The sequence below is a fragment of the Lichenostomus cassidix genome, chromosome 3 (genome assembly GCF_008360975.1).
Source record: "Lichenostomus cassidix isolate B80296 chromosome 3, HeHo_3.0, whole genome shotgun sequence".
Lineage (NCBI taxonomy): Eukaryota > Metazoa > Chordata > Aves > Passeriformes > Meliphagidae > Lichenostomus > Lichenostomus cassidix.
The window spans coordinates 40,530,301-40,555,647 of NC_139483.1; the positions used below are offsets into that span (position 1 = coordinate 40,530,301).

The 25,347-nt window shown below is 43.7% G+C and overlaps 1 protein-coding gene across 9 annotated transcripts in view; it reads right to left on the reverse strand.

Annotated features, from left to right (window-relative positions):
• Positions 1–19,240, reverse strand: part of TRIM67 (tripartite motif containing 67) — a 41,650-nt gene extending 22,410 nt beyond the window's left edge. For 2 of the 9 annotated variants that reach the window (XM_085055418.1, XM_085055417.1), the window contains exons 1-5: positions 18,015–19,240; positions 11,814–11,909; positions 7,832–7,954; positions 6,492–6,602; positions 4,115–4,274 (exon numbers count right to left, since the gene is read on the reverse strand). In XM_085055418.1, the coding sequence (XP_084911544.1) occupies positions 4,115–4,274; positions 6,492–6,602; positions 7,832–7,954; positions 11,814–11,909; positions 18,015–18,950 (1,426 nt within the window). In that variant the 5' untranslated portion in view covers positions 18,951–19,240. The remainder of the gene's footprint in view (positions 1–4,114; positions 4,275–6,491; positions 6,603–7,831; positions 7,955–11,813; positions 11,910–18,014) is intronic. The other 7 variants (XM_085055419.1, XM_085055421.1, XM_085055420.1 and 4 more) reach the window with 7 other exon arrangements.
• Between the last annotated feature and the right edge of the window lie 6,107 nt (positions 19,241–25,347).

Consider the following 25,347-nt stretch of genomic DNA (forward strand, 5'->3'; position numbering starts at 1 on the left):
CAATGTTTACTTACAAGCATGCTTTCACTCTAAATGACCCATGCAAGCTCACTGAGGTTGAATGAGGCCAGAGTTTGAAAAATAAATAGAAATTCAGTCATGCACTAAGCACTGATAATAATAACATAGATCTTCTATTGCAAAGCTTTTGGAACAAAGCAACTTGCAGCTGGAAAAGCCACGCTGGCCCTATTCTCTTGGATCTCCCCAAAACTTCCTTTACAGATCACTGACGTCTTTATTACATCTGCCCTTGTCAGATTAATCAGTAAAATGACTTAGTAACACTCACCTCAACACCAACATTTGGGAAAGGCTGATGGCTTGTTGGTGTGCTGGCATAGGTAGGATTGAAGAAAGAGGAGCAGATGTGAAGAGACATATATATTTTTTCTTTGTGAATTTGGATGCTCAGAAATAAGCAAGTTACAGAACCACAGAACAGGTCAGGCTGGAAGGGACCACAGCAGATCATCTTGTCCAACCTTTCTGCACAAGCAGGGTCATCCTAGAGCACACAGCACAGGGTTGTGTCCAGACAGCTCTTGAATATCTCTGGTGAGGGAGGTTCCACAATCTCTCTGGGCAGTCTGTTCTAGTACTCATGGTGATAAATAGCAAAACATCACTGTGCAACAGCAGCTTCCACTAACAGTCAGCAAAATGATGTTCCAAATTTATCTGGGTGCTTGCTTCTGAAATGCTAAGTTGCATACTCTGTGATACCTGTATTTCTAGATGCAAGACCACTATACATGGGAAAATGCAAATAGTGCATCTGAAGAAGGGTGAATCATGCCTGGCACACTTGGTGGCCTTCTATGACAGAGTAACAGCAGTGGTGGTTGAGGGAAAAGGATCTGGTGTCACCCACCTGGACTTGTGCAATGCATTTGATGCTGTTCCATTTGACATCCCTGTCTAAAATAGAGAGACAAGGATTTTAATGGATGGACCTCTCAGCAGATAAAGAATTTGTGCTCAACGGCTCAATGTGCAAGTGGAGGCCAGTGACAATGCTGTCCTCAGGGGTCAGTACTGGGACCAGAGCTGTTTAACATCTTTAACATCCCACAGGTAGTGGGATTGAGTGCTCCCTCAGCAAGTTTGCTGGTGACACCAGACTGTGAGGCGGGATCAACACAGTGAGAGGAAGGGATGTCATCCAGAGGAATCTGGACAGGTTTGAGAGATGGCCTGTGTGAACCTCATCAGTTTCAGCAAGACCAAGGTCTTGCACCTCGGCCAGGGCAATCCCAAGCAGAAGTACAGGCTGGGTGGAGAATGAAGCAATAGCAGCCCTGGAGAGAAGAACTTGAGGCTGGTGGTAGACAAAATGCTGGACATGATCCATCAATGTGCACTTGTAGCACAGAAGGCCAAACACATCCTGGGCTGAAGCCCAAAAGAGGTGTGACCAGTGGGATGGGGAAGGTGATTCACCCCTTCTACTCTGCTCTTGTGGGACCTCACATGGAATACTGTGCCTAACTCCAGGGCCCTTGCACAGGAAGGACATGGAACTGTTGGTGTGGGTCCAGAAGAGAGCCATTAAGATGATCAGAGGACTGGAGCACCTCTCTTATGAAGACAGGCTGAGAGAGCTGGGATTGCTCAGCATGGAGAAGAGAAGGGCTCCAGGGAGACCATATTGTGGCCTTCTAGTACCCAAAGGGGGCCTATTAGAGCGCTGGAGAGGGAGTTTTTACAAGAGCATGTAGTGATAGGACCAAAGAGAGTGGCTTCAAACTGAAAGAGAGTAGGATTAGATTAGATTAGATTAGATTAGATTAGATAGTAGGTTTAGATTCAAGGGAAGTCTTTACTACGAGGGTGGTGAGGCACTGTCCAGAGAGCACAGACTGCCCAGAGCACAGGCTGCCCAGAGAAGTTTTGGATGCCCCATCCCTGGAATTGCTCAAGGCCATGTAGGATGGGGCTCTGAGAAACTTGATCTAGTGACAGGTGATCCTGCCTGTGACAGGGGCTTGGGAGTAGATGACATTGAAGGTCCCTTTCAACCCAGACCATTCTATAATTCTAAAATAACACAGACCTGGTTGAGGTCATAGAAGTAAAATTTCAGGGAAAAAAAAGGCTAAAGTGTCAGATTGAGCAGTTCAACTGGAAATAGATTTGCTGTCATAAATGGAGAAATATAAATACACATCTATATATTAAACAATCCTCTGTATCTGTGAGAGCTAGCTTGAAACTGGTCAGGGGCTTATTCTGCTTGCACACACAGAGGTGTGAAGGGGAATAATGTCATCCCTGATGCACCTTCAGGAATGTGGGCAGGTTAACATCCTTTCCACTCTTCTTTGTGTGGTATGTGCATGGTCACACCAATTGTGTCCTGACTGGACATGCAACAGGCGATGCCTAGTCAAGGCCAAGGCAGCTCAAGCAAAAGCCCTTCCTGAGGGCTAACCCTGCCTCTGGGGAGAAAAGCCCAGGGGTGTTTGGAAGCTCTGCACAGGTTTGGGCAGAGAAAGTCCTATCCTCTTCTCTGCTCCTCAGCCTGTGTCTAGCTCAGGACCAGAGATTCCCTGCTCCTCAGCCTGTGTCTAGCTCAGGACCAGAGCTTCCCTGCCACTGTATGATAAATCAGACCATAGCAGACAACATTTCTTTCATAAAGCACCAGTGAATCTGGCTGAATTAAAGTCTTGTAAGTCTTCAAGCTTAAGGCCAGGTGAATGCCCACAAGCCAAATACCTGACTTGCTCTCACATCAGGTAACCTGTGGTTAATTAGCAATCCAAGTGACTAGTTTAACTAAATTTTTCATATGTTTGTAAAGGAGAGTGGTGAAAGATTAGTATTAAATATATTTCACAATAAATATGGCTAACATTAAATATAAACTGATTTTAAAAGGCAAGTGCAGACAACATTCAGAGGAGTTTTATCAGTGATATTCCTTCTCTCTTGACTCCACTTGCCTGTCTGACAACATTTCAAAGGAGCAGTTCACAGATGTTTATTGAGTAACTTTAACACAGCCTGCTTATGCCAAGATGCAAACCATTCTCAGTGAGCAGACTTTGGCCTTTAACTCTTTGTCCATTGCTTCTCCACATATCTGCCAAATTACCCACCCTAATTAATTCATTTTGGGTCTCTTAGATACAGAATTAGGCCCAGAGAGAACACACAAGCTGAACAGAAATCTTTATGCTTGCTCAGAGCAAAAAAAAAAGCACATATGACATCACTACATGAATATCCTTAACTCATTCACTGACTTCTGGCAGCCTCTATCCTATCACCCACATGTATAATTAAGGCTTGAATCACCACTGAGGGAAGCTAATGGCATCATTCCCAGGGACCACAATGGCTTTCAAATCCAACCATTCTATGGATCTATCTAATTCTGATGCAGTTCTCATCCTGCTCCATATAAACTAACCTCATTACAAGCTCATGATGTTAATTTTCTAGGGTTTTTTTTTTTTAATGTCAGTGGCATCTCCTGTTCATCAGCTTCAGCTTTTAAATACATTTTTTAACCTCATTTCCCTTTCACTTGTCCCTCAGAATTATCCAGATACCTGGAACCATGGAATGGTACAACCACATAGCTACTTTCCCCATGTGAATCTCTTCCTTAAGATTTTTCTATTAAGATGGGCACTGTTTGCAACACAGTCCAGATATAAATCACAGGTCAAAGGCTGGGGTTTTTTTCCCCTATTCAAGCGTGTGTGTGTGTGAGTAATATTTATTTTCTATTTCAGCTGTTCCTGACAAGATAGGGGTAGTTGGTATCTTGAATTAACCATGTCAAATCTAGGAATGCTACAAAATGGCATGAAATTTCATGCAGCTCATGTCTTATTAATCTCCAAAGCCCTACTCTTAAGAATTTATCTTTTCAATCTTTAAGTGCATCTGGTATCTCTATTTGAGCTTGTTCAGCTCACTACATGTGAGCAGAGCTCACCTTTCCAGGAAATTCCCAGTAACCTGAACTTGCCTGAAAACCTTTTAAAACTATCCAGCAAATTCAAGTAATTCTTCTTTCCTCCTTTGGTGTCCTCACCCCTCCCAGCACTGTTTCAACACATGCATGAAAAACAGAAAAAGGAAAATCATAAAAGCTCACCCCTACATTTCATCTGAATAAAATCCAGCTGGTGAATTGACTGCAGTAAAGGTTCACTATCCAGAGTCAAGTCAAACTCAGCAGACACTTTTGGCTCCAAGGCTCCTTTGACCCACTGTTCCTGAGATACCTGAACACGCTTGATTAAAGCATCCGAAATCTGAAAGAGAGTATCAGGTTTATAATGAAATGGCAGATGCACACATTAAAAGTGGCAGAATGCCTGTGAGATACAGCACAAAGGAAACAGGATTAGGGCAGCAAAACAGACGAGATGGGATCTGGTCGTTTTGGGGTGAGGTCCATTTATGTTGCATCCTTTCATCTAGTCTTTTCAAAATAAATCTCTTCTTAGGCTAGGAAAGTAAAACTGCATTTATAAAGCCTGTAAAGATTATGTTGTGTGTCATGCCTTTGAATGCCACATATAATTCTGTACTTTGTTCTCTGATCTGCACATTCTACTTTAGCTCTCCTGTTTAAAAAGAAGGTGCACAAAGAGAGGTTTAAATGTTAGAGTCCCTCCATTCAGAGAAGATGATTCAGTGGATGAAAGCTAAAGGATTAAAAAATCAAATGGTAAGGAAGGTGTATATTACTCACAGTGAGGGTGATAAATTGTCAGATAGATTTTCAAAGTATGTGATGGATTTTCTACCATTACATCAAAACTGAATTTAATTTTTAAAGATTTGCTATAGCTCAGCCCACAGACAATTAAGCCAAAAGTCAAACTAAAATTATCACAACCGACTCTTCCGGAAGTGAAATCCTGTCTCTGTGGAAATCAATGAACTCAGCTGTCCTTGAGTTCAGTGATGCTGCCATTTGGATATCTGGATTCCCTGACAGTGAACTTCCTGTAAGTTTTAGGGAGTAGAATCTTTTCCTGGGTATTTCAGAGTAAGTTTTTCTTTGTTGCAGGAACTCTAATGCTTTTCCCCATTACTTTTACTGGGGCACTCCTGTCTGAGCCCCTGCATCAATATCTCCTAATCAGCCTGTGCATTAAGTGGAAGATCATCCCACATCTTCCTACAGCTTTGGAGTTACTTACTGGGATGCTGGATCCCTTAGCCTTGTCTCAATATCCTGGCTGCAGCAGTAGTTGCTCAAAGTAAGGCAGTGCCTGAGTGTCTGCTGGCTGTCTTGAAAGCATCATCAGATAAACCAGGAAAAGGCGAAACCAAAAGTGGCTTTGGTGGTTTGGGTTTGGGGTTTTTTTTTTGTTTGGTTTGGTTTGGTTTGGTTTTGTTGTTGTTTGTTTGTTTTGTTGTTGTTTTTTTTTTAATAAAGGGGGGCTGCAAAGAATGAAGCCACAAAAGTCACAGGGAAAGTAAGTGGAAATGAATATAAAGCATATATCTAGCTAGCACATAGGTAAGACCTAAAGGTTTAATTTGTACTGTCATGTCCAACCAAAAGCCTGTCAAAATCTTTGTAATCTTGAGATTAATCTACACCACATATTCCCCTCTCTTGCTTGAGACCAGACATGACAGTAACAATCAATCTGGAGTGATAATAGGTTTAAGTTGGCTAATTCTCATCCTGGTTTTTAGGGATGCTCTGACAGCCCCCCCAACACTCATGCATTCATGTGTGAGGTCATTTTGTTTCATGTGTCTTTCTTAGGAAATTAATAAAGCAATAAAACTAACAGGGCAAAATAAAATAAACGTATCAGAATGAATTCTGTAAAATAATTAATGGGAAAGTAACACTCTTATGTTTTATCTCATCTATATACACTCTATAGAGTGTCTATAGACACTCTCACTGTTTGCACCTAAGAAACAATATCCTGGAAATTAAGGCAATTATTGGCTAGGCTGCATTTTGCCAAGAAAGCGTACCTGGAGCTATAATAGGTCTTGAAGCCACATAAGATGCAACAATCTCAGTGAAGAAAAGCTACATGCAAGCCCTTTCACACTAGATTTCCTTACAGGGCAGATGTTGAAAGGACTCTTTCACATGGGAAAGCAAATGGGAGAAGCACAAGGGGTAGAAGTACTACTCTGCTGAGTCACTGACCTCTCCAAACTGATCAGAGGGCTCTGTGGGGCTCTGTGTTGGGTTTCTCAGACAACAATAAAATACTATTCTGCAAAAATCTATCACTAACTGCATAGTATCCCTCTTTCAGCCCAGAAGAGGAAAGACATCAGCTTGGTCAGAGTGCAGTTGTTAGAGCCATCTCTTTGCCGGGACATTCATGCAGTCACCAGGCTCTCTGGGCTTTTAGACACTATTAACAGGAATTAAGGTGAACCTGCCTTGGAGGTGGAAGAGACTAATTAAAAAGCCACACATTCTTAGACTTAGTTTTAACATATTTGCCTTTCTTCCCCAAGAACATTAGGAAGAAAAATACCTGTAAAAATCCAGAGGGATCATTTTCTTTGATAACTTCTAGGCAGTACTCCATAAGCCCTGTTGACTGGCGTAGCTTCAGTGTACAGTGATTTATCTGGTCCCAAACAACCTGGAAAACAAACAACAGTACAGTTCTATGACTGTCTCAGCTTGTAGTGAATTGTATAAAATTGTTTCAGAAGAGACAAGGAATGGAAGAGTGTGTTAAATCTATGCTTAATTTAGCTGCCATATGGCCGTTGCCATATCTTCATCAGCTTCACTCACTTGCTCTGTATCGTAAATACCGATAATTAGCTTGGCAAAATGCTGTGCATGAGGAATCTCAATTTTCAGAGCAGATTAATTGCTCAAAGATTAGGCTTGCTGGGGGCAGAAAGAGCACAGAACATGTTCCTGTATTTGCAGTGTTCACATTTCCAATCACACTTTCACCAACATCTGAGCTTTTAAAAAATCCTTCACTTTAGAGGCAAACTGCTAGAGTGGTTTCTTGCAGATTATACTCTAACATTCTCCTCATAATTTATCATTGAACCTGCTCTAGTTAAGAACACATGGCTGGAACTGAGAAATAAAAGAGCTGCATCTCATTTTTCCAGATTTTGGCCTTGATTCTGCTGCCACATGGCTGCAGACTAGGTCTGATAACATTGGGTTCTGTAGGACAACTCGTGACAGCAACGAGCTGCAGGGTTTATGGAAGGGTTTGCTGTGCTGTCATCAGTATGTTCTAAGTGTTGGTCCTTGTTAAGCAAGGCAAATGCTGACCTCAGGTAGATTTTATTAATTGATATGTTAGATTATTCACTTCAATTTTTCCTTTTTAATGTGAATGGCACTATAGTACCTCAAAATCACATAAAATTCAGCATTTTAAGAAATGTGTCAATTTAAATATTTCTTGACTGTCACTTTGTTCAACTGTTTCAGATTTCTTTTCGCCACCTCCTTATATTGCATTTCTTTAATATAGTTTGAGTAGCTCATGTATTTCTGGACGTGGCTTGCCTGGATTTCAAGATTTGAAGAGATATCAAAATCACAACAGTTTACTTGGGCAGAAAGTCCCAAAACCCAAACCACATACAGGTTTCACTGACAAGCACCTCTCAAAACATAGCCCCAAACCGTCAGATAAACATAGATTGATGGCCTGATTCAACAAACTGCTGAAGTATACACTGTGTGTAAGCACAGTTCCACCAAGCTGCTGAACTGGAACCTGCTAAAGGACTCTAGGATTTGGTCACTATGAAATTTCATGCTGTAAAGGGCTGAGGAACCTGACAAAACACACCAAGTATCAGCAGCTGTGCTGAGCTGATGAGTGCTCACCTTCAGCTTGTGCTCACGTTCTTTGGTGACCTTTGTGAGCAGTTTTGCCTTCTGCCGAGTTAATGCATCAACCAAAGCATCACACTGAGCGACAAGACAGGCTTCGTAATCCAACCCATTCTCCTGGAAGAAGGTGAGAGTCATACTCATGAAAGAAAGCATAGTTTGCAGCTTAAGCTATTGATCATACCTGTTTTTCTATTCAGAAAAGATTTCCTTTCAGGACCCTCAGCATTTTTGTTGCCTTTTTGATTTCACTACAGCTGTACCAGTACTAGCTGCATGCTATAAAATAAAACAGTAAGATGCCGTGCCACCAATGGGCTCATTCAAAACCTTGATTTACTGGCACTTTACGGACAACAGATGTAGTACAACATAATGCAAATGCTAAATGTAACATACACAGTGCATACATACGTAAGAGGATTCTGCTCCAATCTGTTTTAATTATCCCACTGTAGCAACTTTGAAATGACTGGCTCTATACCACAGCAATTAGAACAGAATTATGGACCAGAATCTGGTCTACTGGCTTATTACAAGGAAATTAATGAGGTACAAAGCTCTAAGGTTTGTGTATAGCTTCCAGTACTTTTTAAAAAATAGCTAGCACTTGGCAGTGGAGCTATGTACTTGATTAGCTTTCCAAAGGTATAAAAAAAAAAAAGGCAAGTTTTTATTCACATTAGGGTAAAATACTTTGCTAGGCAGAAACCAGCAGGTGGTAGACAACGCTAGCCTTAGTAGGATCTGGGTGCAGCTTAGCGTTACATAAATCCTTGGAACTGTTACTGTAGTACCCATTCAAAGGAAGATTCTCCCTCACCTCCTCTGCTCATGAGACTAGAAGGAGAAAGCTTTCAAGTTCCTCTTCCAAGGAGATGTTTATGTGTACTACCAGCTTTCCTCCCAAATACCCAAATTAAAAAAAAAAAAGCATCATTAAATGTGCGAAGATTTTAAACACATGCTGCACTTCTTTGCTAAACCATCACACTCATAACTATCTCTTAGCTCTTTTGTTTTTCTCTTCTTTTCTACTCATTTGTTTGTCTTCATTGTTTTGAGTTCAAAGTTTTCAGCACTGCATTCCTTTCCCTCACTGTGACCCGTGCATCCCATTCTCCAGCTGATGGATGCAGGGTCAGTGTTCCCAGAGAGGCTCCACTGCAGCCCTAGAGCTGCCAGCGAGACGTGGGCGGGGGGTTTATCTGGAGCTGGGGAGACACCAGACGGCTCAGTTCCTGCTCACAGGTTTGTCTCAGGCTCTTCCTGTTTGCATCTCTCCCTCCTCGGCTTACATCGCACCCAGCTCCCCCTTAAGCCCATTTCCATCCCGTTACTCCTGAAGTGCTGGTTTGTGCACAGAGCCTGACTCAGTCGATGGCTGTAGTGCATCATATCTCTCCTCATTTTCTATTCACACATCAAATGGGGTGTTTGGCGATATGCCTCCTTCAAGTGAGAAAGTATGAAACTGTTACAGCAGATGGGAAAATGTGAAAATCAGATCATGACAGCAACAAAGAGAAGCAAGGAAGCAACAGGAGCAATGAGGAACAGGCAGTATCTGAAAAGACCAAGAGATATAAAAGTGACCTCAGAGAAGAGAAGAGAAGGGAAGGAAAAAAGGGGGGGAAACAACAGATCTGCAAAGAAGGGGAAAGAAAGGTAGATTATGAATTTGCAAAACTGCCCCAGGTAAGATAAAAGCATGGTTCTTGGGAGCTCTGGCAAACTCAGACAGGAGTTAAAGAATGTGGATGGCTGTCTGGTCTACTGTGCATTGAGACAGGATAATGAAATGCACATATTGCTTGCTCCTTTGTGTAAACATATTAATAAAAACATTTTTGCTGAGGGGTAAATGTCCATATGCGAGTGTGGCCACTGTCGTAAGATTTCTACCAGAAATAACCTGTGCTGAGATATGTGGGTCTGGCAATAAACTTATGCACAAAGGCTACATCTGTTCCCCCCCAAAATAACAGTACAAGAATTATTTGTCAGGCCAAATGTCAGAAGGCACAGATTGGCTCATGCCATATCCAAACCCTTTCCCCTCAAAGAGTGTGGTTGTACCAAACCTGACAACCAGGAGTACATACCTGGTGCATGCTATCATTAAAGGCTACTTGGATGTGACATGAGAAGAGTGCAATTTGTCACAGGAGAAAACCATTCCAGGGAGCTCCTTAAGGGTTAAAGTGCTTGGGTGATAATCTTGGAATGCCCCAGCCTTGTTTCATTTAGGAATACACATGCAGCTGATTAGTCCTGCTGTTTTGGTTTGCTGAAATTTGACGTTTCACTCAGGCTCAGAATGAAGACAGGCTCAACATGTGAGGGTCAGATTCAGCTTTGAGCCCAGACTTGGCTAAATGTTAGAGGGTAATGCTGGATATAATTTCCTCTTCTGAGCTCTCCTCCAGCATTTTAAGCAATGAGCAGCATCAAATAAATGGCTTGGTCTTTTGATCCAACTGTAGCAGCTCCCTTATGCAGAGCAATTTGGCAGTGATTTTATTGAAACACATTAAAGGATTTTACAGCATAGTCATAAATAGTCATAATAGGCCACTTCTAGGTTTCAGGAGAGAAAAACACATTTTTAATGGAGCCAGATGACTCAAGAAAGATTGGTGATAGACTACTGTTTTGGATGGGTTATCCCATTCTAAAATAGCTGTTCATACCTATAGGAAGAAGTGTTCTCTAGAGGTGCCTGTCTTTTCTCCTTGGACAGTGAAAGTCTAAATGAGTAGACTAGGTGAGCTGTGTAACTTTTAAATGGGTAAGTCAGCTGAGAGGAACCTCACACTATAGCCAAAATGCAGCACATTACACAGGTTCCAGTCAGTGGCTTTGCACTGGTTTCTTTCAGTTAAATATCCTTTAATTTTACCATTTTCTCGGTTTTGGTTTGTTCCCTTCCCCACGTGGCCATGGAAGACTGTGAGGATGGGTAGTTACACTGCCCTGAGGCAACCCAAGAGCTTGGGCAGCTCTTGTGGTAGGAATTAATAATCTAGGGTTTGAAGTGGAATATTTTAATGATTAAATTATGAGCTAAATATGGACTTTTGAACTCCGGCTTTGGTTTTCTGCTACTAACAAGCACGGGACTTGCTGATGAAAGATGAGCAAGTGGCAGAGAGGGCTATTGAAGAGCAGAAGATGTATATCCCATCACTGCAGAGCATTGCTGCTGCAGAAAACAAGCATCACCTCCTGGGCACCACGCAGCTCAAACTACAGTGGCACATTTCCAGGTACTCTCTGCAGGGTGAGAAGGACCTTGGGGATCAGCTGACCTCCAGCACTGATGAGTCTAAATTTGATTGAAAATAGGACTTGTTTCATTTTGGGTGTGTGCCCTCAATTACTGCACACACCATGAGCCCTTTTTCTGACTATTAAATCTGGACAATTACAGGCATGAAAATAACTTATGCTCCAATAAACGACACATTGATTTAGCAGCAGTCACTTTTTTTTTTTTAGTAGAATATTCCTATATTTTTAAGTACATGTAGGACATGCCCACAAGTACTCCAATAGGCAGGTTGACTGGATTTTGTGCAGAAATAAGTGCATTTTTAGGAAATGTAAGATGAAAACCCAGTAGTAAATTTTGATTGTGTTAAAATGAGAACTTATCCTGAACGCTGAATTCAAGCAATTGCAGTCAGGGAGGAGCCAGAAGCATGACTAATGGATTCAATCAAACACTAATCAACACAGCTCAGATGTCCAGTATTGAATATCAGCTTCTTGCAATAAACAGCAAACAATTTGAAGCTAAGAAGGGCTTGCAGGCATTATTTGATGAATAATTTTGCCCAGCAAATCCTTTCAAGAAAGGTCAGATGATTCCAGGAAAGATGAGAATAGCACAGGAGACAAAGTCATCAAATAAATTATTCACTCAGTTCTATTGATTACTGTATTGTCAAAACAGATAATATTCTACAGTTACCTGGATCTGCTGCAATAAATTTTTCAGCTGAACCAAAAATTCTTTAGCTTCCTTTGCTTTATCTGAAACACCATTTAAAGCCTGAGAGAGCTGTGCCTGCAAAGGAGAAAAAGGAGGAGAAAAAAGAAAAGGTTAGTGATAAAATGCAAATGTGTTTCTTACTAATCCTTGGATTTGATGATTAATAATGTGCTAAAAGGCTTACTTGTAGTTGCATGTATTCTTAATTCCACGAAGTGTTTGTGCTAGAAAAGAATAGTTAAAATTTTTACTGTAATAAGGTTTAATGAGGGTGAAATATGCATGTGGGGGCAGTCAAGTATTGTGTCTGCACATGCCACTTTATTGCAGTAACTTGGTAAGTCAAAATACCTTTTTATAAGACAGCTACCCACATGTATAAGGAGGTAATAGTCTTACACTTACACAGTAGCATCTGTCATGCTGAAAAATCCCCAAGTGCTTTCCAAAATGACACTTTTTTTTCTTTCAAGTCTGAAATCTTTATAAATGTGGTAGATCCTACCAAACCTGAGATACACTAGGACTTTAAAGACAAATCTGCCTTCTCAGATTTCATAGTAATGGCCCTTTGGGGCTCCAGTTTCTCATGCTCAAAATCAACAAGGGGGTAAATGTTTCTGGAAAAGCTGGAAAAATCCCTTCCTCTAACTTTTGACTGGTAAGGCATATAAGGTAAGGAACATAAGTCTTTTCTAAGTCCACACTGAAGGCCTAATCTTCCCTTCCCTGAGCTGACACCTGAGGTCTCTACGCTGAACCAGAAGCTTGTTGATGAACTTTGAGGATGGGAAGGAAACAGCATTTTTGCCCCCAGCAAACCCAGAACTGCCGTGGTCTGACTGGACCTAGGTGGAGCTTCTCTGGGAACCTGGATGGCATTACAGAAACCATATTGTTCTGCTTGTGCTCCAGCATTGTTTCTCCATGCAGATAGGCTGATTACTTGATCAGGATGGTCACCTCACAAACAGGGACACAGACAAGGCAGACGTGCTCAATGCTTTCTTTCCTTTGGTCTTCAACACCAGTGACGGATTATGGAGGTCCCAGTGCCCTGAGCTGGAAGACCATGACTGTGAGAATTATAAAATCCCAGTCAACCCCAAATTTGTGTAGGATTTCCTGCTCCAGATGGATCCCTGTAAATCTGTGAGGTCAAACAGGATTCACCAAATATCCTCAAACAGCTGTCTGATGTCACTGTGAGACCCCTCTCAATTATTTTTGAATGGTCTTGGGAATCAGGAGATGTCAACTGGAAACTGGCAAACATCACCCCAGTTTTCAAGAAGGGCAAGAAGGATAACCCTGGGAACTACAGGCTTGTCAGTCTCACTTCAGTACCTGGTAAAATTACGGAGAAGGTTATTCTGGGAATTACTGAAAAACAGTGAAGGACAAGGCAGTCATCAGTCACAGTCAGCATGGCTTCACAAGGGGAAAGCTCTCCTTGTCAAACTTGATTACCTTTTATGACAAGGTAACCCACTGAGTTGATCAAGAGATGCCATCTCTCTGGATTTCAGTAACGCTTTCAATACGAACTCTCACAGGATCCTTCTGGACTAAATGTCCAGGACACAGCTGGATAAACAAGTCATAAGATGGGTGAGCAACTGGCTCATGAGCTGGGCACAAAGGGTAAATGGGGTGACATCAGACTGGCAACCTGTCACTAGTGGAGTTCTCCATTCTCAGGCCAGTACTCTTCAGCATCTTCAAAAATTACTAGGATGCAGGACTCAAAGTTATGCTAATTAAGTTTGCCAACAACACTAAACTGGGAGAAGCTGTTGACTCTCTCAAAGGCAGAGAGGGTCTGCAGAGAGACTTTGACAAATTAAGGGCTGGACAATCACCAAGCATATGATGTTTAACAGGGGCAAATGCTGCACCTGCACCTGGGATGGAGCAACCCTGGGTGTATGGACAGAGTGGGGAACAAAAGGCTGGAAAGCAGCCCCCTGGAAAGCATATTACTGCTAAATTCTAAATGAAAATACACTTTACAGAATTCATTTGTAACAAATGTAAAGGGAAGACACATTACTGTGCGTGTTTCTCAATATTTGAATATTTACTATTTTCCTACACAAACTCTTGTAAAAGCACAAAAACCTGAAAGATGATATTAACACTATTTGAGGTCACAGAAGCAAACTCCAGGTCTATGAAAGAGTCCTTGTTTTCTGCCAGACCACACAATCAGAACTTCAGGTAAGCTCTGCATGGGCTGATCATGTTTGCCAAAGTTTGAAGCCCACCTTTTTTGATCACACTCTCTGCTCCATTCACAAGGCACATCTGAGCCTTTGGTTTGTTAAGCTGACACAGAACAAGGTAAAAGCAGCATATGACCAAGCAGCTGAGGTGCAAACAAGAAAGAAATAGGTGGCAAAACCACTACATCCTCTGTCATTGACTGTCCTGACCAAATTGTCCCAGAGAGACAAGGGCTCCTTTCTTTCAAATCAATACGAATGGCTGGTCCTTACAAAAGTAAAATTTCCACTTTTCCAACTTCTTCCCTAGCTCTCAAATAATCTCAAAGTGCATTTCACCAGATCAGAAGAGACAAAAGCTGAATGTGGGCATCACAGCACTGCAGAAAATCACCACAGATGAATTGTAACCAACATACGTACTGATGGCAATTAACACAGTCCTTCCTGGCTCCTGGCACACTCCCATGGTAAAGAACTGCAACAGAAATTCTGCCATGTCACTGTCTAAAGGGCTCATAAGCAAACTGATCTGTTCATTAAAACCTGTGGTTGCATTAACTTGACTGCAGCATGAAGCTGAGTAGAAGACCAGATTTCCATTTGTGAAACTCACTCAGAGATAATAGCCTTGTTTTTCCAAGCATTTGTAAAAGATACCTCGCAAAGCAGTGGAATTTAGTCATGCACCTCTCATTAAAGTCAAGTGGAGCTACATGACTAAGCCCTCAGTAAAACAACTAAGCTATAAAAAATGCCCTGTACACCCAGAGCAATCTTTCATGCTACAGAAATATTTATTGTAAGCCAAACTGAGATGTAGCAAGCTCCATTGACTGGGACAATTGAAAACTCCTGACAAATGGCACTCTACCTGGTGGTATCTTTAATACCTGGTCTTGCAACCAGTAATGTGGGGGCTGGAGAATGACACCAAGTTTCTATTTCCTTCAATTATAGGAACACAGAGATCACAAGGGTAAGTAATTAAACCCAGATGGGCAGAGAAGACTGATGCTTCCTTTGATTTCCCAAAATGAACCTGATAATGCCCATGTCCTTTTTCAACCAAATAGTTTGTGCTCATTTAACTTGCCTTCCCTCCATCTCTCTTTAGCAGCAGATTAACTATTGATTAGATGAGCTTGTCCTGGTGTTGAATTCTCATAAAACCCACATGGTTTTGGGAATACAAGTCTTTAGGCCAGGAAATAAAAGCAGGCATGTGGACTCCTACTCTTGTTTGCAACTCCCTGCCTGTCTGCCCTTCACAGACCTATCCAGCTGTGGGTGTTTCAGCATTTCAGTATGTACATAGATTTAATCATTTAGAATGGGCAGAGCTGAAATGTGTCCCCCATCATCCCTCATATTCCTAGGCTGGAAGTCCTACCTAAATGTGATAACAGTGTCACTGCTCTTGCTAAGAAGACGTGAAAGGACTGAACTTCAACAGAAGACTAAGAGTTTTACTTAACAACCTTGACCTGCTGGTCCAGATGCACTTTTTAGGCAAGTGAATATAATGAAGTCCAGGTAAACCAGGGGATTTTCACAGATTTATACCATTGGGGCCTTTTTGTTATTTTACACCAATTTTACTTTCTCTGTAGGAGAAGTTACATATAGCAGTGTAACAGGGAATCTGCACCACTAACAGGGGCCAACCAGTCTAGTACAGCCTTGGTGTCAGCAGTGGAGCTATGGGTAAGTGCATTTCTTTGCATGGTCTGCAGCACTGTCTGGAAAGGTTACACACTCTGTAATTTGCCACTTGGTCACTATGTAAGGCCCAGACAAAGGAGGAGTCAAACAAAGGGCTAGTACAAGGAAGGCTTCTTGGTCTAAGAACAAACCTTTCAGCTGCCTCTACCAGCTATGTCTGGAGCATCTGGAGAGAGCACATAAACCTTAAATTACATTTGGCATATCAGTCAAAGTAAGTAATTTATGGTTTGGCCAAAGTAACTGCAGGTAATAAACTTGTAGAAATTGCTGTATCAGAGAACTATTTCTGAGCCGAAGTATCTAATTCCAAAACAATTTATCTGAATGAATGTGAGCTGATGATTTAGGCTGCCTCGCTATGCAGTTCCATTATATTTATTTTCTGCCAAGCACGTTTTTCTGGAAAATATAATATTCACAAGAGCACAGTTTTAGAGTCCCCAAATTACTTAATTTCGAGGGTTTCCTTTTGCTAGAATTCTGACATTGATTGAATATGCAAATCAAGAGAAAAATCATATTCTGTGATACCTCAGTCACAGAAAAAAATGCAGTAAAAATACAAACCAAAAGGGTCTTTTTCAATGTTTGACAGTAGGAAAGAGAGAAAATGACTGATTCTGAACTTTGATTATATAGGAGTGTAATGTTCCAAAAGGCACCAAACAGTTTTAATACATCACAAGCTGGTCTCTCATGCTCTCTAAAACATCAGCCACATTTGAACCGTGAACTCAGATCCTGGTCATCAAAACAATTCTTCACTGAAGTGGATTCTGCCACTGGGATATAAACAGCAGCAGTAATTTTTTTATCTGCTGCTTCTGGGCCAGGAGAACTTCCCTGCACAAATACTCATCATCTTAGGGAGGTGATGCCTGAGATGTTGCAGAGCACTCAAACTGAAACATCTACAGAAGAAGTTTGTCTTTCTTCTTGGATGGATAAACAATGCAGATCACCCCAGCGGGCATCTTTTTTGGATCTTAAAATAGAAAGTCAATTATTTCCCTCCCAAACACCTTAGCCCAGCTTGTGCTCAACCACTCCGTGGCTGAGGGATGATGAGACTAGTTTTTGACCTTTCCTGAAGTGCCTGAAAGGATCTCTCAGTGCTTTCTTTACTGCTAACTGCAAACAGAGAGTAAAAAGAAGGGATTCCTGTGGCCAGCAGAGCTGGTCAAGTGCTCTTTGCACAGCTGTGGGAGAAGTGCTTTATCCCCAGTACAGCAGGAAGCTCCAAAGGACTGCTCCCAGCTCTCAGGTATTGAAGTCCCCTATGTACGTTCATATGTATTAAATAATCATTTTTCCAGGGTCCACTATTCTCAGCAAGAATGAGCTAACTTCACACATTTTCAGCTTCTAAGGCCATGTCTCGCTCTTTATTCACATGGTTGCAAAGCTTTATTGTTAGCAAGAAAAGCATGACCAAGTGACCTACCAGCTCAACCAGACCTCAGCAAACCCCCTGTGTGTCAAAGCAGATGGCTCTGACCTCTCCACGGAGGGATCCAGGGAGCAGTAGGGAGCATCACTTGCAGGGAAGCATGAATCAGACAGTGACAATATGTGAATCAGAAAAGCTTTACTTGTCCCTAGTCCCCATCTACAACTCCTTATTTATCTTTGTGTCATGGAAGTCCCTCCAGCCATTACTTCTGTCTTCTTTGGGAACAGAGTGGGTCCAGGAGACAGCCCAATGCCCATGATCACCTGTACCAGGCTTTCATGTCTAAAACATTTGGATGGCTGTGGACCACTCTCCCTCATTGACATATGGTTGTGACAACTTGCACTGGGTCCTCGATGAAAGGGAGGCAGTGAAAAGAAGGAACAACCATCCCATCTTCTCACAGGTAGCTGCTGCCACCATGAGAGAATGGGAAGGCTGAGGACAGGATGGCCAAGGACCTTGTGGAAGGCAGACAAGTTAGGGAAATGGACTTGACAATCCCAGGTATCTGCCTGACGTGGTTGAGCCTCATTTTCTGGTCAAGGTAAGGCAAACATAGGAGTGCATCTGGGGGATTTCTAACTCTGAGCAGGGGCTGAAGGGTCAGTAAGACCTAAGAGCACCATCCCGAAGGTAGAAAAGTCTGAGAGGATGATGGACAGGAAGAACCTCATGTCCTACAAACTGCAACCCGCTGCTGGGGCATTGGGACGAACAAACCCCAGCGCTGGGCATCACCGCAGCTCCTCCCAGCCGGCTGGCGGGACTCACCTTGTGCTGCTTCCACATGGCTCCCAGGGCCTTCACGTCGTGCTTGCTGTGCTTGCCTTCCTCCAAGCACTGGTAGCAGACGGGGCTGCGGCAGCTCACGCAGTACATGCTGTAGTTCTCCAGGTCGTGCTCGGCGCATGTAGGCAGCTTGCGGCCGCCGCCAGCCCCCTTCCCGCCGCCGCCGTCCCCGCCGCCGGGGGCGCCCGGGTGTGCGGGCGGCGGGGCCAGGCGGTGCTTGGCGAAGGGCCCGCGGGCCGGGTGGCAGCGGAGCTGGCATGCGGCGCAGTACAGCACCTCGCACTGCTCGCACAGCACGGCGGCCGGCTCGGGCGGGCTGCGGTCGCACAGCTGGCACTTGGCGGCGGCGGCGGCGCGGCCCTGCTGGTAGCGCTGCACGATGGCCTCCAGCAGCCGGTTGCGCTGGAAGCCGCGGAGCCCGCGCTGGTCCAGGGAAGCGCTCCGGTGGCACTGCGGGCAGGTGAGGGAGGAGCTGGCGGGGCCGGCGCCCCGCGGAGCCGCCGCCGCCCCCGGGGGCGCGGGCACCAGCGGCAGCACCCGCACGCCGTTGGGGGACTTGAGGCTGGGGGTGTAGGAGCCGTAGCCGCTGTCGGTCTCGCTGTGCAGGCTCAGCTTGTCCGCGTGGTCCCCGCCGCCGCCGCCCGCCGCGCACTCCGAGTCCAGGCAGGCGGCGGAGCCCGCGGCCGCTCCCGATCCCGGCCCCGATCCTGATCCCGCTCCCGGCCCCGATCCCGCTCCCGGCGCGGCGGGCGGCGCGGGGCCCCGCGAGTGGAGCAGGGGCGGCAGGTGCTGCTCACTCTCCGGGGTCTGCACGGCGATGGTGCGGGCGCAGGGCAGGCAGACATTGTGCGAGCAGGGCAGGATGATGGGCTCCCGGAACAGCGAGCCGCACACCGGGCACTTGAGCTCCTCTTCCATGGCCGCGGCGCCGCTTTGTGCGCGGGCTCCTCAGGCGGGAGGCGCGGGGTCGCCGCCGGCTCCCCCCATCCCCCGCGGCGCCCCTCCGCCGCCTCCCTCCGCTCCGGCGCCGGGGCGAGGCCGGCAGGGCTCCGGCCGCAGCTCCCGCCGAGCGGTTCAGCACCCTCCGGGGACAGACAGCTCCGCACGGCCGGGCCAGGCCGGGGCTGGCGCCGGGGGAGCCGCCCGGCGGCCGCAGCCTGCTCGGGGCCAGCGAAGGGCTGCCCGCCGGCCGCGGCTCGGGCAGGCAGCGCGGTGGGACTGTTTTAACGTTGGTGGCATAGAGTAATAATATATGGGGAAGGGAGGAGGGGGGCGGAGGGAGGGCAGCAGTAGGAAGGGGCGGGAAGAGCCCTTTCCAGCAAATAAAGTGGTCGCTCTCTCTACGGCTGGGAAAGGCGAAAACATTTTTTAAAGGACCTCTACACGGCGATGTCTTCATATCTTTAAATAAAGCCATTGTTTGGGTAGCGGACTGAAGGCGGGCGGGGTTTCGTTATCTCTAGTAGCTCTCTCTCCCCTCCCCGAATTAAAGGAGGATGCTCACCAACAAACTAAGCTGGTGCCTCTCCTTCACACGGCTCTCACCATGCTGGAGCACAAGCGATATGCACAAAATGTCAGGCACTGACAGAGGGAAGGCTGAGAAAGGGGTTAAAAGGGAAGCACGAACCCCGGCTCTGAGCACTGTGGCTGGCAGGGGCGGCAGAGCGCAGCGAGCGGGGGACGTGCCGCATCGCCCCAGCTCCCAGCCCGGTGACCCCAACAGGAATCTGCTGCCAAGATAAATCAGGGATGACAGCTGAGAGTTTATGAACTGAAAATAACCATCCTTAGAAGAAAGAAACCAGCAGTGGGAAATCCCCCATCTGTTTTGTTTACATACGCTTAGCGTGGATGTAACAGTGGTTTATTTTCATGGTGAAGAGATTATATGTAAGAGTGATTTCACTGATTTTTATTATTGTTATTTGTCTATCTTTAAAAGTTAAATGGTATTAACTCCAGTTCCATAAGCAGATCCTAATTTTTCATTTCTTTTAGAATGCAAACTGGTCGTTTCAGAGCAGCTGTTAAAAAAATTAGGAACTAAGTGCTGTCAAATGAAAAGGGAAAAATAAGAAAAGAGAAGAAGAGATAACGTATTAAAACCATTGAGTCTCATCATAACGTTTGTTGGTAAATGACAAGAGGTTTTGTGACACCAGTTAGGAAAGGGTTTTCTAGCTTCAGGTTTTGCTTTTCCCAGATTATTAAAACTGTTGATGCACAGAAAAGGAGGAATGGGGTCAGAGAGTAGGAATATATTAAAGCTTCAGTTTTTTTTCAGTCTTTCCTCTCTGCAGATCCTTTTTGTATCTTGCCCAGCCACTCTCATGACAAGCTGCGGGGGGGAAAGCCCCAAGGGGTTTAAAGCTTTGTAGTTCCCCATTTCAGGGCAAAAAGCAGCAGGTTTGGCCTCTGGCACATAGTAGAAACAGTGGTGACCCACATAAACCTGCCTGTCATCTGGCTAGGTATCTTTTCTTTTTATGTGACCTCTGTGCTGAGATTGAGAGTTTATAGACTGATTGTGTGTTTGGGCTACCTCCAGCCAGAAACCTCAGCAGTGCAAGAAATGTTCTGAAACACTACTGATTTCACAGCTACCTTATGCTACTACATAGTAAGAAAAATCCGTGGGTGAAATACTGTTATCTTCATAGTCGCTGTTCTCTGCTCTACCATCTGTCAGCAGTGGGATTGGATGTACTCTAAAGATTTCTCACAGACCTATAGTGGAATCTGAGTCACAAATTTCAAGTCTGTGTTGGAAGTCATAAACCTAATGGTAATCAGGAAGGCACAGTAGCTTTTTCATGGACTTTTGCCATCTTTCTTTACCTGTCCTGTGTGTAACATGACAGTAATCATAACGTATATAATGGTAGTATCAGCTCTGAGACATCTGAGAAAAAAGAGTATAGAGAGGTAAATGGTGGGAATGTGAAGATATGAACACCAAAACTGACTATTTGCCCTTTACAGCTGCTTTCTCACAGGGGCTTGCAACTTCCTGAGTTTTAATACACTGAATTTTACCTTTTCTATTTCCAATCCTACTAGAGTTTATGTAAAATCCTAGAACTCTTGGCGCTTCACATGGGAAATGGTAAGAAAGAAATGGTCTTGGAAGTACAAGTGCTCTCTTTCAAACTCAACTTTTCTTCTCTCCACAAACTTGACTTGACCTGAGAGCATATCACTATAGTAGGTAACATTAGAAATGGAGATTTAAAAGGTGATCAGGTCTTCTCTGTTCTGTGGTGTGACTTTTACTTCATGCTGAGTCTTTTTTAATCTTCTGCGTGAGTCTGAAATGTTAATGCCCAGGAGACCTATGGCTCTGAGAGCAGGGAGAGCTGCATGGTGTGGTACACTTGTTTACTTGTCCTACTGGTCCCAGAACAGCTTCTGTTGCCAAGGAGTTGTAGAGTTTCAAAGCAGAAATCTTCATCCCCATGACACCAGAGACTGCTGCTGGAACTAGCACCTACTTTAACAGTATTCAATTCTCTGATGAGTTTAGGTGGCCAAGCACAGATTCTTCTCCCTGTGAAAAGTATTTATCTATATAACTGTATGTGCACTGCTCTGATGGAAGACTCTGATGGTCTAAGAGTTGAAAAGTGTCACTGAGCTTGAGCAGACTGACCTTGGACACCTTTACTCTTGACAAGGAACAGATCCCACCAAACTGATCCCACTAATTTTAATGCTACTTTTCATAAAGAACTATTTGGTCTGAGCCTGAAAGAACTGGGCCTTTACTATGTTTTGTAATCAAGGCATTATTATAATGGCTCTGATCCCTATGATTTTCCATCTTTTTATGTTCAAATGAGTCTTTAATCTGTTAGAGCTGTGGCAGTGTATGGATAACCTAGAAGGCCTATACTGGCAGTCCTAGCTTTGATCTTCCTTTTAATACTTCAGTATCACAAGTATCATTCCCTTAAACTATTTACCCTTTGTAAGAACTTATTAGCATCTTTTATATCCTCCCAATGGGGAAAAAAGCTAATGAGTTTTATTTATAGATTTACATTATAAAAAACATAAGGCAGGTTGTGGTACAACCCTGCAGTAAGGAGAGATTTCATTAATCTTTTTGCCTCTCTTGCTTTATTGCTTATGCCTTCTCATTCTGCTTGTTGTGACCCTTTTGTTGACTTCCCATTCCTTTTCTTGTACTTTTTTATATTTAATATTGCCCTCATACATTAACCCATTTCTAGATAGATTTTCCTCTTTCTTTTCTCTTTTTTTTTTTTCCTTCAATAGCTGTCCACCAAGGTCACTTCACTTTGTTCAGTTTTCTTCTTTTACCACTGCTGTTTCTCCATGGGGAATTTTTTGATTCCAGTCCTCCAACATCGCTTCCGCTAATGGGTATCACTCCAAGCACACATCCTCTCATTTGAAGGGCAACAAGGAAGAAAAAGGATCTTATCTCCACAGGTTCTTATTCCATTGCAAGAAGAAGAACAGAGAAATAGTTCACAAGAGCAGAGAAGATAAAATGCGCTTGGGCTGAGGCCAGCAGCTTGTGTGGTAGTGAGAGCTGAAGAGTCTCACTGCCTCGTTACAAATGCAGGGTGCTCAATTATCAGCAGAGGATGCCCTCAGCAACCACTGCAGACAACACAGCTGCACCTGCTGGTCATCCCTGAATTTTAGGCTGGATTCTAACCAGTGGCTGTACACACAACCCACACCTTGGCATTGCTCCTATGCATAATATGAAGCACATCACACTGTAATCTCTTGTGTCTGCTTATTCTTCATCATGTTCTTTACCCAGACTTGTCTTCCCAACATTACCAGCTCCAGCTGAAGCTGGCATTACATGTTCTGTTTGAGGGGTGATGTGGCAAAGAGGCACAGGAAGGTAGGCTTCCACTGTGGCTTAGAGGAAAAGTTGATCTGTATGGTCCACGGGTCAGGGCACCTTTGGAAATGGTAGCTGCGTTCTACCCCTTTCCCCTCTCTCCTTCGTTTTGTACATTTGCATTAACAACATTATGTAGGTGTAACAGTTTTGAAATTGATTTTTTCTGTGTTGTTTTGGTTGGGTTTTGGTTCATTTGGTTTTTGGGGTTTTTTTTCTTTTTTTTTTTTTTTGAGCATGCATTCAGGCAGCTATTATATTATTTAGGGTTTTCAAATATTTGCACATTGATCTGTTCATGAAAGGAAAGAAGGCAAAGCTTGGCAGCAGCCCAGAAGAGTGACACAGAGGCATGGCTGCTGATAAAAAGCTTATCTATTGGCTAGCAGAAGACTGTATCTGTAATAGAAATGCAGCTACATATTGAATTTTCTCTGTCAGAGGAGTAAATCTGCCTTAAAAAATATAATTCACAACTAAGGACAATTTCACACAATACAATTTTATTCAGAATGTCTGCTAAGTATATGCTTGTTATGATGGTTAAATCGCAAAAAATGGTGCTTGATCCTAAACATTGCTTGGAAAATACTCACACTTCTAAATCTATTTCAGACATTTAAGAATGAAATTCAATACAGAGGAAAATAGTGCTTTAAAATATATACCAACAAAAAGTGGTAGGTTGGCACAGACAAATTTCAGTAAGAGGTCAGTTTCAATACTTCTTAACAAATTCATATTGAAAAGAAAGCACAAAAGGCACTAACCTATAATCAGGACACTTGAAAAAATAAGATCTCATGTTTCTGGGATGCTGCAGAAATACATCAGCCTGCAAGCCTTTGGAATTACTCCAGGGACATCTTGGCTTTCCTGCTGTGCCAGGAGTCCTCTCTTTCTTGCTGTATTTGTGCAGTGGAGTGAGATACTTTTCCTTCAGTGTTACAGTTCAGCTTGTGAGCAGCATCCTCAGGGGTGCTTGCTCTTTTGAGAGGTGAGAGGATGAGAGTGCTGGACCCTGAGCAGCTGCATGTGAGGGACAGCAGGGAACAGTGCCCTGCCTTGACCCATTTCAGAGCACCACAAGGTTAACATCCTCACAGTATGACTGTTATACGGCATTCGTGTCACATTTGCTGCCTTTTTTGAAGTAACTGTGTAAACTTCTCCTAGAGATTATTTGGTTTCAATGGTATTAAGGCAGAGACTGTTATGGCTCCTCCTTTTTTCCCTGGGCCAACTTGAGGAGAGAGGGTTGTAGGAAGCTGATATGAGCACAGGCTTGCAGTCTGCCTCAACCCTCTGCACCTGTCCTGACATAGTTGTCTGTTCCCTCAGCTGTCCCTATGGTCATTCCATTCATGCCTGCAAAGAAAAGTTTACAGGATTTTAAGAAACTAGTCAAGGATTACATCCAAACCCATCCCAATATTCTCTTTTGGTCGGAAGGAAAATGTAATGGCATCCTAAGCACTGTGGAGTGGGAGGGAATAGAGAAGAGGGACAAACACCCCCACAAAACCAAACAAGGAATAAGTAATCCTAACATTGAAGCACCAATACTTCCTAAGAGCAAAGGAAGGGTTGAAAGAAAACATATTTGGAAAAGAATCTAGGCTGGGTTAGGCACTTGTAAAGTGGAGGTAAATTGCCACCATGTGGCAATCTCTTCACATGTAAAGAAAATCCTTACATAAAGTGGGTAGTGAATTTTTGTCCCTGAAAAGATGGGCGGTATTCTATGAACAGGGCTAGGGAACTGATCCATGTGTGACCCACTGAGAAAGGCCTCTTATTAAGGAGGGAGGCCCAAGTAGCTTTTCTACAATTTCACTATATGTGAGAAAAAACAAAAAGAGATATCCTTTTTTGGCAAGAGACAACTAGCGAGGAAATCTCCCTGAGCCATGCAGGATCTATAAATACCCTTAGAGATGGGCTTTGCTTTTCTGTTTTGCAAGCAGCTCAAGTGAGCCCTGAATGTGTCTTTGAAAGACCAAGAGATCTGTGAAACCTGCCTAAAACACTGTAGGTACTGAGACAAAAGATATGTGGAGTTCTAGTGGGTTTGACCAAAGCCTTCTCTACATACTGAAGTGCTATACAGAAGCATTGAAAATGAGAAGACTTGGAACTGCATACAGAAATGAAGGTAGGAGCCAAGAAAAATATAGGAGATTATAACTGTGAGTGGGGCCAGATTGACAGGTTGCAGAAACAGAGGCTGCCTTGAGCTTCCCCTTCTCTTTTCAGCTTTGCTTCTGATAAGTAAACAAGAACTCCCACATTGCTATGCACCAGAGAATCAAGACAGGAGAGGCCTTTTCTGTACGTGGAGACTCATGTCTGCCAGTTGGTGATGAGATGAGCACTGTAATCCAGCATAAATCTGTGCCACTGCTGCAAAGGAAGGTTCTTTCTGAC